Genomic DNA, 14,198 nt, shown 5'->3' on the forward strand with positions numbered 1-14,198 from the left:
TTATTAGAATCTAGAATCTAGGTGATCAGAGAGGCTCAATAGTTCAGGACTTTTTCTTTTTTAAATTATATTTTATTTATTCTGTATGCCCTGGTATATGGGTGAAAGTCAAAGGATAACTTTTGGAAGTCAGTTCTCTCCTTCTACCATGTGGGTCCTGTAAACTAAACTACTGTCAGGCTTTGAACAGTCAGTTTTAACACTGGACCAACTCAATAGACCCATTCAGAACTCTTGATCTTAAGCAAATATAGAATTGAATCTTTAAATGATCTAAATATAAAACTGACCAAATCCTTAGGATAACTACTTGGCAGTACATTCTCAAACAGAAAATAAACTATGACTACTTGGGAGGGACAGAGGCAGACACAGATATATATACACACACGTATTTGTAAGAAATTGCTCTCAGAATTCACAAACCAAATTTCCAACTAGGCAAGCTTTTCTTTTGGTTTTTGGAGACAGGGTTTTCTCTGTGTATCCCTGGCTATCTCAGAATTCATTTTGTAGACCAGGACGGCATTAAAATTAGATCTGCCTGCATTGCCTGTCCCTATTTTTTTACCGAATGATTTCTTTGTACTTTCATGTCTATGTGTGTAAGCAGGTCACAATGGAAGCCAGAAGGTGTCAGACATTACAGAGTTGGAGTCACAGGCAGTTATGAGCTATCTGATGTGGGTATTGAGACTAGAACTCATATTCTCTTTTGAGCAGTGTGTGCTCTTGCTGTGCTTGAGTCTTACAATGCTTTCTAATTGCAGATGGTGGGGCTTAAATCTGCTTATGTGGGGTTTACAAGGAAGTGTTCTCAAAGATCAAAATGAATCAGGTATAGGGGTACACACCTTTGATTCTACAACTTGAGGTAGAGGCAAGCAGATCTCTGAGTTCCAGGTTAGCCTGTGCTATGTAGAAAGTCTCTGCCTTATTTATTTATTTTTTAAGGAACTCAAAGGAAGTGAGCCACTTTTATTGGAGGGGCTTGCTGAATCAAAGGTAAGCGTCACATTTTGATGACCCTTCAGAAACCCCAAAACTGCAATCTATCATGTTCAAATAACCACCAAGAAGTGGTGTCATGAAGGCAGTCCCCAGGTAGGAATTCAGCTATGTTTTATCTGTAGGCAACATTTCCACCAGGTTGGGTATACTGTTTCTTATGGACAGGAGACAGTAATATCTACCACACTTAATTCTGAATCCACTCTTACCCTCTTTCTGCTCTCTCTGATGAAACACCTGCCATATTATGAGTTGATTTCTGGTGACCACCATGTGACAAGAATCAAAGAAGGAGATTAGAGAAATAGCTCAGCAGTTAAGATCCTTAGTGGACTTCCAGAGAATTCTTGTTCAGTTGCCCACACAGTACCTCACAATTGTTGGTAAACTCTGATTCTAGGAGATCTGGAAACCCTGTTCTTGTCTCCTTGGACACAAAAGGCAAAATATATGTAAATATTATTTTTTGATTAAAAAATAAATTTAAAAAAGAGCCAAAGAAGGACTCCAGCCAACACCCAAAGACAAATATATACTGCACACAACTACCTAAGTAAGCATTGATATAGATCATCCCAGCTTGTCTTAAGGTATCTTGACTGCACAGTCTAACCATCAACACCTGTACCTGTCCTTCAGCTATGTGAGGGACGTAAAGTCAGGAGTTAAATAAGTCTACATGTAGGGGATTGAGTGGCCCTTAGAAGTATAAGATAACAAATGTTGTTTGAGATCACTAAATTTGGAATAATTACAAAGCAATAAAGAATTGTTAATACCCTTATCTATGATGCAAAACAACAGAAACCATCATTTCTAGTGGCATACAAAGTAACAGTGTTGATCTGTAGAAAACAGATTTGCTTCTCTTTCCTCCCATCTTAGGATCCCAATTTCAATCAAAAGATAAGACTCACAAAAGACAGGGCAGAGAAACTAACAAAAAATGAAATAAAGTCTCGGTCAAGTAACAGAAATGTTTCAGAAACATTACAAATTTCAAGGACCTTTGAGTAAATATTTTTAAACAATTTTTTAAGCTTTATGCTCAGCAAAACAAACAAAAAACAAGACACCTTAGAAGTGTGCTAACTTCTAACTCTAAAATTTGGGGTAGGAGTGTGTGACTCAAGTGTTAGTATGATTGTCCAGAATGTGCAAGACCTGGGGTTCCATTTCCCAGAACCACAAAAATATACATGAGCCAGCTGTGTGGGCACATAGCTTTAATCTCATCACTCAAGTGGCAGAGGCTGGAGGATTTGTGAGTCCAATGCTAGCCTGATCAACAGTGAGTCCAGATCAGTCAGGACTACAAGGTAAGATCCTATCTCAGAAAACAAACAAAGCAAATAAATATACATATATATACAAATATGTAAACATACAAATGAATATAGTATAGTATCTTAAAACTAACTGGTGGTATGTACAGCAATATACATGAATTACGATTTGCTGAATGTTACTGCCAGCAAGACAGTGCAACAACCCAGTTCAAGTCCAACAACCGCACTCAATCCCTGTGATACATGTGGTGTAAAGAACAAGTTCCCATCGAGTTGTCCTCTGATCTCCACCTTTGTGCCATGGCATATACACTTGTCAATGCATTCTAATTTGTATACACAGGCATACAAAGACACAAATAAATACAGGAAAATGTTTTAATGCTTCATTTATTAAACGTTTATGTTTTTCACACAGAAATTTAACTAGTCCCTGCTGACCAGGAATCCAAAATGCTCCAGTCTGGTATATCAAGGTCTGGGATTATACAAGCATGTATCACTACACCTACTACACATTTCATAGTTTTAAACACCTCAACATTTAATTCAAATTAAAAAATGTGATCAACTCATCTATCTACATAATGTCCTTTTCTAAGTCAGATGGGGTCCTTCATCTTTGACTCCCTACTAGATAGAAGATAATACTGACTAGAGATTTAGAGAAAATGTACTCTACTGGCCTTATTAAGAAATAAAAGACCAGCTGGGCAATGGTGGTGCATGCCTTTAATCTCAGCACTCAGAAGGCAGAGGCAGGCAGATCTCTGTGAGTTTGAGGCTAGCTTGGTCTACAAGAGCTAGTTCCAGGACAGGCTCCAAGCTACAGAGAAACCCTGTCTCCAAAAAAAGAAAAGGAAAAAAGAAAGAAAGAGAGAAAGAGAGAGAGAGAGAGAGAGAGAGAGAGAGAGAGAGAGAGAGAGAAAGGAAAGACCAACTTAAAAAAAAAAGGCTGCCCAATGGTGTTAGCAATATATTAGAAATAAGGTTTTTCTTTTAATAATTTTGAGATAGTATCTCATGTATTCCCTGCTGGTCTTGAATCTGCTACATAGCCAAAGGTGACCTTGAACTTCTGGTCCTCTTGCCTTCCACTGTTCCAATGTACAACATCTGGTTTTAAGTTGGGGCTGGGGATCTGTTGATAGTTTTTGTTAACTTGTCATAAACTAGAGAAGCAGTTCTCTACCTGTAAGTTGGGACCCTTTCACAGGGATCACCTACCATCAAAAGGCACAGATATTTACATTACAATTCATAATAGTAGCGAAATTATACTTATGAAGTAGTAATGAAGAAAATAGTTTTATCGTTAGAGGTTACCAAAATATGAGAACTGTATTAAAGGGTTGCAGCATTAGCAAGGTTGAGAACCACTGGACTAGAGTCACCTGGGAAGATTAAACATCAGTTAAAGAATTGTCTTCATCAGATTGACCTTTAAGAATGTCTGTGAGGCATTTCTTGATTAACGATTAATGAGGGAGGGCCCAGCCTAATGTGGATGACAAGTGGTCCTGGGTTGTTTAAGAAAGCAGGCTAAGCCAATTATGGTATAAGCAAGTCAGAACAGGCATTCCTAATTGTTTCCACTTTCAGTTCCTGCCTCTAGATTCCTGCCCCAGCTTCCTTCTATGATGGATTATAACCTGTAAACTGAAATAAACCCTTTCCAACTCTCCTGGGATTTCTGTTGTTGTTGTTTGTCAACAGAAGCAAGAGTTATTTGGTAAGAGAAACCTCAATTGGGATAATGCCGCTATTAGACTGCATGTAGGCAAGTCTATAGGGCATTTTCTTGATTAATGATTGCTGTGGGGGATGAAGGTGGTACCACGCCTAGACATGTGGCCTCAAACTGTATAAATAAGAAAGGCCGAGCAAGACATAAGGAGCTGGTTAGTAAGAAATTTCTCCATGACCTCTGTTTCAATTTCTACTTCCAAGTCCCTACATTGAATTCCTGCCATTATTTCCCTCAGTGATGTGTTGAAACCTAAGAGTTGTGAGAATGAATTAAGCCTTTTCCATCCAAAGTTGATTTTGGTCATGGTGCTTTATCAAAGCAATAGAAACTCTACTCAAGATGTCTACTCAACAAGTTGGTATATTATCACAGCAACAAAAAATCTAATTAGACCAGGACTGAACCCAGGATTTCATGAGTACTAAACAATAAATAGCTCTAACAACTGGGCTCATTCCAAGCTCTACGGTCTTTCTTTCACTACCACAGGGAAAAAAAACAAAAAACAAACAAAAAAACAAAAATCAAAAGTTAGCTTTTACCATATATATAATATTCAGTATAAGAGGATGCAAGATACTTCAGTGCCCAGAAGAGGATTAGAAGATAAAGATAGGGTAAAATGGAAGAAACCAAACTGACTTCTTCATTACTAGAAATTTTACTGCCAATAGGGGCTAAGTTTTAGCTCAGTAATGAGATACCGCCCCCCCCCAAGGAAGTGCAAGGTCCTGATTTCACTGCCAGCACAATTAAAAAAATAAAAAGAAAAAAAGATCCTTTAGTTACTACCAGTGAAAATAAAGAGACCATTACCATAAAGCTATTTTAAGACAAAAATAGCAAATTAAAAACACCTGAATGCCCCAAAAGAGAAGAAAACAATTGATTATTCTATAGCTCTGAGAAGCAGTAAACCTTAGTAAAATAGAACTGGAGAAATAAAATGAAGCCAATAAATACAAGTAAAATAGCTAAATCACATAATTTGCAAAAGTTAGCATTAGCATTTGACCAAAACAGACAAAAGAGTTGTATGTTTTTTTAAGTGAACTTACCCTGAAATAATTGAAGTTACTAGCTATTAAATAAACATCACTCAAAAGCAGTTTCTTGGCTTTTTCTTACACAGCGAGCAACTTTCCTTTTAAATTCTCCATTTCTGTCTTCCCTCCATTCTTTCTGCAGATACAATAAATAAAACAAAATTACTTTTTATAAACCCATTATAATAAAAATTTTAGTTTTACTGTAACATGAGGGGCCGCCTGGTACCCCACAGCCCGCAAGCCCCAAAGGAAATTACACACAGGACTCCATAAGATTATAAACTGATTGGCCCATTAGGTCAGGCTACTTATTAGTTCTTATGACTTATCTTAACCCATTATTTTGATCTATGTTAGTCATATGGCTTGGTACCTTTTTCAGCTGGGTCAGTTACATGCTGCCTCTTCGGTGGTCTGCGCAGGAGTGGCAGAGGGAGCTTCTGCTTCCAGAATACTCCCAGTCTCTTTGCTCCACCCCTACTTCCTGTCTGGTTTCCCCGCCTATACTGCCTGCCTGGCCAATCAGTGTTTTATTAAAATATGATAGACAGAATACAGACAATTCTCCCACACCATTTTACTTATTTTAGTTTAGTTTAGTTTTTGAGACAGGGAATCTCTGTGTAGCCCGGGATATCCTAGAATGCATTCTATAAACCAGGCTGGCCTTGAACTCACAGAAATCCAAGTGCCTCTGCCAAGTGCTGGGGTTAAGTGTCTGCACCACCATTGCCCAGCTCCTATTTTAGTTATCCTTTTGTAGTTATAGCTCTTTTAACGTTATGGTAGGTTTGTAGCTTAGCATGCTTGCCTAGTTTGTGCAAGGACCTAGGTTTAAGTCAATCCAAAACACTCCAATGTTTAAATCAATCCAAGACACTCCAATTTTTTTCAAAACAAAGTATTTTCACCTAGAAATATAGCTCAGGCACTGGGCATTTGCCCATAAGGGCATAAGTTCAAACCCTAGTATTCTCAGACCCCCACCAAAAGAGCAAGATGTTTTACAAGGGACTGGAATGGTAACTACAAAAAGAAAATTCTTATGCTAATTACAATAACTGGAAAAATTCTCTTTTAAACTAGAAGGAGGGGCAGGCAGCAAAATGGCTCAATGATTAGAAGGCTTGATGACCTGAGTTAAGAAGAGATGCACATGCTAGGAAAAGAAAGCTACACCAAAAGGTGTCCTCTGCTCTCCAAAAGTCAGAATAAACTATGTGCCTATCCCCAAATAAGCAAAAATCAATCAAAAAATAGCTCTCATACACATACACTTTTAAGTGAAAGACCTTGGAAGTCACAATTTTCAGTTTACAATTTACAAATAAAACATTAAAATTAACTGGAAAATTAGCTACTTCCACTATTGGAAACAATTAGGAACAGCCAACATGAAGGTTGTCTCCTATCTGAGACAACTGAGGTGCATCATATGGAGTTGCTGAGTTCTGCAGTGAAAAAGCAGGAGCAACAGTTGTCACATCACCCAGCAAGAGCACCAACACATTTCCATTACAATAAAAATCAACTTTAACCAAACAAATGGGTACCAGGAAATGCTCACAAAAATAGCTGGTCTGTCTATATTTCTCTTTCTTATAATAATATCCATTTAAAGAAAGCAAAGACAATAGCAATTTTTAATCTTTATTCTTTTTTTTTTAAGATTTATTTATGTATACAGTGTCCTGCCTACATGCCAGAAGAGGGCACCAGATCTGATTGTGGATGGTTGTGAACCTCCATCCATGTGGTTGCTGGGAATTGAACTCAGGGCCTCTGGAAGAGCAGACAGTGCTCTTAACTGCTGAGCCATCTCTCCAGCCCTTAATCTTTATTCTTTAGAAGAAAAAAGTCCTAAAACCAAAACAAACTACAACAAGATACAACCATATGTACATGAACATAATGAAATCCATTACTTTGCATACTAATGAAAGAATAGATTTTAGTTATTCTTACAACAAAAACTAGTGAAGTAATGCATGTCAACCAGTTCAAATTAGCTATCTCAAATTATCTATGTATTTCAAAACAATTATACGTGATACATTTTTATTTGTATAAAAATAAAGACACAGAAGCCAGGTGGTGGTGCATGCCTTTAATCCCAGTACTGGGGGGGGGGGGGGGGGGGGGAGAAGCAGGCGGATCTCTGTGTATTCGAGGCCAACCTGGTTTACAAGAGTGAGTTCCAGGACAAGCTCCAAAGCTACAGAGAAACCCTGTCCCGGAAAAATAAACAAACAAACAAACAAATAAAGACACAGAAAGAGAAATACGTATCTAAGTACTAAATTTTAAGTTGAGTTTCATTGAGAGAGAAAATGAAAAGGTAAAGGACGGAAGCAGCAGTTGTCAAGCAACAAATACCTTACCGCAGCATCTACATTCGCAGGTGAATCTCCATTTGGGTCTGCCAGCATAGAAATGACACTAATCATGATGGTTTCCACAGTATGGATAGGCAACCAACGTTCCTCTGGCTTCTCATAACCATATTTATCCTCCCCAGGCTCATGAAGAATAGAAATGCAAACATCACCATTTTTATCAACTGTAAAATTATAGAATAAGAATTGTTTAAATTTGGTTATACAAATGTGATACTTATCCATAAGTACAAGTATAAATCATTCACATGTAAGTTTCCCAAACGCAATCTACTAAGGTTATGAGAATGCTACAGATTTTACAAAATGCACAGAAGCCATCTCAAAACCCAAAGCTAAACTTAACTATATTGCATTCTTTAAAATTACAGTTTATTCAGACTTCCACTGCTGTCCCTAAATTAAAAGACATGACTTTTATACTTCTCCATCTCTCTATTCCCAGCATTTACAGCGGTTGTGTCTTGTTTTCCTTTCAAATTCTACTAAGATGGCCCTCAAGGTTCAATAAGTGAGAATTTTAAGCCGGGCGGTGGGGGTGCACGCCTTTAATCCCAGCACTCAGGAGGCAGAGGGAGGCGGATCAAGGCCAGCCTGGTCTACAAGTGCTAGTTCCAGGACAGGCTCCAAAGGTACAGAGAAACCCTGTCTCGAAAAACAAAAAAAGTGAAAATTTTAAATGGGGAGAGGGTACTGACTAGAGAGATGTCTCAGTGGTTAAGAGCACTCCTTTAATCCCAGTACTGGCGAGGCAGAGAGAGGTGGATCCCCGGGAGTTGGAGATCAGCCTGGTCTACAAAGCGAGCGACAGGACAGCGGAGCTAAAAGCAAAATAAACCAAACAAGCCCTGTCTCAGAGCTCCACCCAAAAAATGGCTTTTAAAACACAACCATTAACCTAGAATCTTAAATCACTTTAGATTTAAATCTTTAGAATTTTAGACTTTTATTTTCTTGTATCACTTCAAAAGTGAGACATCTTTAAAGATTTTTATCTATTATGATATATTTGTTGACATGACTTATTTTTGTTTTGTTTGTTTTTGGTTTTCAAGACAGGGTTTCTCTGTGAAACAGTCCTGGCTGTTCCAGAACTCACTTTGTAGACCAGGCTGGTCTCGAACTCACTGAGAAACACTTGCCTTTGCCTCCTGAGTGCTGGGATAACATGTAGCACCACCGCCCGGCATGAATTCTATTATTATTATTACAGCATAGGCATAGGATGAAATTACAATTTCTACCATTTTTGTTAAGAATTAAAAATAAAAAGCAGTGGATCTTTGTGAGTTCAAGGCCAGCCTGATATACAGAGTGATTTCCATGACAGTCATGACAGTCAAAGATACAGAGAAACCCTGTCTTGAAGAGGGGCGGGGATCACAATGACATGCAACTATAATCATCATTCATTTTCCTCAATTCAAATTGTGTATGCAAACAATGTTCTCAGTTTCCCCAACTCTTCAGAATCCAGAAACATTCCAGTTCTCGCTATTTTAATTACTGAAGTAGCTCACAGAAGTAGAATCACACACATTTTTGTTCTTTTAGTTTGTCATATTTCAATTAGTGTAATGCTTTCAAGGGTTATCCCTTAAATGCTGGTGAAATCCATTTCCGTTAGAGATCATGTTTCCATGACCAAAATTAGAATCATGTCTAATCTCAACCCCCAATCCCCCACAATCCCCAACAGGGTTTCTCTATGTAATAATCATGGCTGTCCTGGAACTCACTCTGTAGATCAGGCCTGCCTCTGCTTCCCAAGTGATGGGATTCAAAGAGTGCACCACCACCACCAGGTCGAAAAAGTACACTTTTATTTTTGGTTGTGAGCCTAGCTTTTAATAGCTGAGCTATCTCTCCAGCTCCCAATTCACATTTAGTAAGAAGTAATTTATACAGCCATCAGAAACTCAGGAGTAAAGTTTTTACATACTTCTTTTCTAAATTCTAGTAATCTCTGGTTTAAATTCTAGTAATCTCTGTTTTAATTAACTTCCCAAATACATGTTGGGTGACAACTATGTTCTCTATGAGATACCTATTGTAACTCTTTTTTTTATGGTTTATTTAACTTTATTTTATGTGCATTGGTGTAAAGGTGTCAGATACCCTGGAACTGGATTTTCAGGCAGTTCTGAGCTGCCATGTGGGTGCTGGGAATTGAACCTGGGTCCTCAGGAAGAACAGTCAGTGTGCTCTTAACCGCTGAGCCATCTCTCCAGTCCTCTTTTGTAACTCATAAGCTAGTTATACACTTAATATTTACTCATATTTTGCCAAATTATTGATTTCTCCTTTTTTCTTTTACCCTTTCACCTCAATGTTCTTTAGAACTGGCTTTACTACTCTATTCCTTTATTCCTAAATCCACCTGAAAATCCTTTGTGGGCTGGGCATAGAAGTACATATCCTTAATCTCGGCACTTAGAAAACAAAGGCAGGGGGGCTGGAGAGATGGCTCAGCGGTTAAGAGCATTGCCTGTTCTTCCAAAGGTCCTGAGTTCAATTCCCACCAACCACATGGTGGCTCACAACCATCTGTAATGAGACCTGGTGCCCTCTTCTGGACTGAAGAAAGAATACTGTATACATAATAAGCAAATAAATAAATATTAAAAAAAAAAAGAAAGTCAGGACAATTTCTGAGTTTAAAGTCTGTCTAATCTACGGAGGTAATTCAGGCCAGTCAAAGTTGCACAGTGAATAACCTATCTCAAAAATAAACAAACAAAACAGACAATCCAAATTGGAATGCAGCCATGCTGTAAAACTATTATTTGCCATATAATATCCTTTTGAAATTTATTTTATTATTACTGTGTATATATGTGAGCATGTATGCTATAGCCCATTTGTAGAGGCCAAAGGAAAACTTTAGTGTAATGTAATGGGATCCCCATCTCAAGATGGGCTCCAAGGATCGAGCAGATTACCAGCCTTACATGGCAAGAACTTTCACTTAATTGCCAGGTATTCCCATAAAAACCTTAAAACCCACCACATTATTCAACAACTTGAAGAATAAAGTCTAATTTTTTCTAGATAATACACTTACTGAGTCTTACACCAAATCACACTCAACTTTAGGAACTTTCCAAACAAAACCTTGTACAACTGATATTGACCCTTTTCTGATGCGGGAGAATTGTCTGTATTCTGTCAATCATATTTTAATAAAACGCTGATTGGCCAGGCAGGCAGTATAGGCGGGAAAACCAGACAGGAAGTAGAGGTGATGCAATGAGAACAGGAGAATTCTGGGAAGCAGGGAGGTTCCTCTGCCATTCCTGCGCAGACCACCATAGAGGCCACATGTAAGCGGTCACACTGAGAAAGGTACTGAGCCCATGTGGCTAATGTAGATAAGGATAATGGGGTAACAAAAGTTATAAGAGCTACTAAGAAGCCAGAGCTAAGGGCCAATCAGTTTATAATCTTATGGAGTCTTGTGAATGATTTTCTTTGTGCTTGCCGGCTGTGGAGTACCGGGTCAGACGGAAACCCCAACAAGCCGGCCCCCTCATGTTACATATGGCGCCCAGACATGGATAACGGAATCCACAGAAAGCTTGGGAAAGAATAGAGTAAAGCATGTTTTCTTGGTATGGTAGCAGCAATTTCTCGTGTCTGCTCTGCTTACTAGAGGCAAGCAAGCGCTCTCATCTAAGAGAGGCTTCCTGACTCAGCTCTAGCTGCAAAACCCTGCAGCTCATTAAGAGGTCCTTGCCATGAAACACCTAAACGGTGTTGATGAAAAGCTGAATGCATGCTTTTCGGGTTTTCAGCCGTAACAGGAAAAAAGCTGCGCTGTTTTACAATGCCGGTTTTCTGGGCTGTCCTGTCCTGTCCCGACTCTTTTAGGCAGGCAGTCCGACTGAGTGTGGTCTGTGAGCAGAATACTACAGCTTGCTTGCTAGCAGGGACCTTGAAACGCCATAGAGTTGTGGCAGTAAAAGGCTCCAGTGGTACCTCTACCATGAGTCTAGAAAGCTAAGGAATGAACTGGATCTAGCCGTCAAAGCCATGGCTTTAATCCTCTCCTTAAAGACTCATGTGGTCAGAAAAAGAGAGATATACAGTAAAGAGAGATTCAAAGAGGAAGAAAACCTCTAACTGGTTTACAGTATGTTAAAAATATATGCAGGATAAGAGTTAAAGTTCTTAAAGTAAGAAGAAAGAAAGAGAGTAGTTGGGTGTGGTAGAACACACCTTTAATCCCAATGCCTGGGAGGCAGAGGTACGTTGACCTCTGAGACTTCAAGGTGTGGTAGCACACACCTTTAATCCCAATGCCTGGGAGGCAGAGACAGACAGATCTCTGAGTTCAAGGTGTGGTAGCACACACCTTTAATCCTAGCACTGGGGAAGCAGAGACACGTGGATCTCGGTGAGTTCAAGGTGTGGTAGCAAACACCTTTGAGCCCAGTACTGGGGAGGCAGAGACAGAAGGATCTCTGTGAGTTCAAGGACAGCCTAGTCTACAGTGTTATTCCAGGACAAAGATATACAGAGAACCTGTCTCAAAAAGTAAAAGTAAAAATAAAAGAAATAGGTTAAAGTAAAGTCACACAAAGATAAAAATACAAAGAGAATCTTGATACTGTACGTTATTATGCTCTCTTTAAATTGTTTGATTGTTGAGGAAGGAGCAACAACTGCTAAAAGACTTTTGTTTATAAATGCTGCTGAACTAACCCAAGATAGGTATTTTGAAAATACCTTGGCTTCAAAATTGAAGTCAAAAGGTATGTTACTTTGGAGAAGAGATTTTGCTTTTGTTTCCGCAAAAAAATGACAGGCTCTGGATTTATTCAGAGTTAAGAAAAATCAGGTTCGAAAAAGGAAGACCTCCTGAGAAATTTCCGGTAGGAACACATGGCCTGGATGTCTGAATTCTACATCCAGAACAGATTCAAGACTGCTGCCTGAGATGATCAAGACTCACAGGATACTCCAGTCAGGACTTGATTATAACTCTAAATTTTCTTTGGGTCCCCATAAGATTATCAGCGCCCCCAACCAGCAGGAAGTAGCCTAAAATACTATGCCCACATTCCCAACAAATGGACTATGGGTATTTTCCTTTGTTTAAAAAAAAAAAAAAAAAGAGGGAAATGGTGCGGGAGAATTATCTGTATTCTGTCAATCATATTTTAATAAAACACTGATTAGCCAGGCAGGCAGTATAGGTGGGAAATCCAGACAGAAAGTAGGGGTGGAGCAAAGAGACTGGGAGTATTCTGGAAGCAGACACTCCCTCAGTCACTCCTGTGCAGACCACCAAAGAGGCAGCATGTAACTTGCCCAGCTAAAAAAGGTACCAAGCCATATGGCTACCATGGATAATAATAAAAATGGGTTAATATAAGTTGTAAGAGTTAAGAAGAAGCCTGACCTAATGGGCCAATCAGCTTTATAACTTATAGAGGTCGCTGTGTGATTGATTTTCTCTGGGACTTGCCGGCTGCGGGGTACTGGGCGGGAACAGATACCCCAACAAGACGGCCCCGTCATGTTACACTTTTCCTCCCCTCCTAACTCTCCAGCAGTCCTAAGCATCTATGAATATACTCTGAGTCAGAGTTGCACATTCTAGAAATTTCATATAAATGGAATTATTGAGTGATCATTCCATGTCATTTATTTGAAAAATTATTTATTTTCCATATATGAACATGCCTCTGTGTGTGACTGTTAATGTGAGGACAGATGACCATATATGCCAAAGGCTTTGGATCCTTTACAGGTGGTTTTTCTGAGAAAGACAATGAGTTCTTGAAATCCATCTTTGGTGATGGAAGAACATTACACATTTATCTGCCAAGCAATCTTTCCAGCCACCATAACACTTCACGTTTTCGGTTACCAAATCATATTGCATTATATGTAACATTTTGCTTTTACTTTCAGAGACAGGCATTGGTATTATTGCTACTTTTTGGATAACATGAATAATGCTATTTAATAAGATTATGGCATATACCTTTACTATTTTCTTTGCTGTGTAGCTAGAAGATTACAGGTTTGTATCACCACACCCATTTTATAAAAGACTGGGAATAACATCCAAGGTTTTGTGCATGCTAGGTAAGTACTCCACCAACAAAACTATATTCCCAACCCAGAGACCATTTCCTGAAAAGGTATTTTTTCTAAAAGCCTAGTATGGCAGTGGTTCTTGCCTATAATCTGAGCACTTGGCAGCCTAAAGCAGGAAGATTACCAAAAGTTCATGGACAGCATGAGATACACAGTGAGGTCCAAGTTGACCTGGAACTCAAATTTATCATACCCCATTTCTTAGCAGAAAACTAAGTTAAAAAATAAATAATAAAATAAAGAAATTCTTTGTATTTCTTCTCTTTAGAGTCTAATACAAGATCAAAAGCACAAAAAACATGAAATCTCAGAGTGATCACACTGAGATTTTTGTGAAATCTTTAATTACAAATCATCTTATTTGAAAATATGAAAGTAAAACTAGAAAACTTACCATTTGGGTGCCAAATCTCTGTAATGAATTTCATTTTAGGAGGTCGGAGGGGATAATCTTTTGGAAAAGTGAGATGAGCTTTAAAAACACCACCTTCGCTGGAAAAAATAAAACCAAGTTTATGAATTTAAGTATTCTTTACAAGTACATAGTCAATCAGACAAATAAAAGGGTACAAAAAATAAAACAGAAAGGGAGACG

At 38.6% G+C, this 14,198-nt stretch overlaps 1 protein-coding gene across 2 annotated transcripts in view; it reads right to left on the bottom strand.

Moving 5' to 3' along the window:
* Ube2g1 (ubiquitin conjugating enzyme E2 G1) overlaps positions 1–14,198 on the bottom strand; it is a 66,085-nt gene that overhangs the window by 7,827 nt on the left and 44,060 nt on the right. For both annotated transcript variants that reach the window (XM_048448676.3, XM_048448677.3), the window contains 3 exons: positions 13,998–14,095; positions 7,481–7,659; positions 5,109–5,232 (listed from right to left, as the gene is read on the bottom strand). In XM_048448676.3, coding sequence (XP_048304633.1) covers positions 5,146–5,232; positions 7,481–7,659; positions 13,998–14,095 — 364 coding nt within the window. In that variant the 3' untranslated portion in view covers positions 5,109–5,145. The remainder of the gene's footprint in view (positions 1–5,108; positions 5,233–7,480; positions 7,660–13,997; positions 14,096–14,198) is intronic.

The sequence above is a fragment of the Myodes glareolus genome, chromosome 9 (assembly GCF_982192425.1).
Source record: "Myodes glareolus chromosome 9, mMyoGla1.1, whole genome shotgun sequence".
NCBI classification, from domain to species: Eukaryota; Metazoa; Chordata; class Mammalia; order Rodentia; family Cricetidae; genus Myodes; species Myodes glareolus.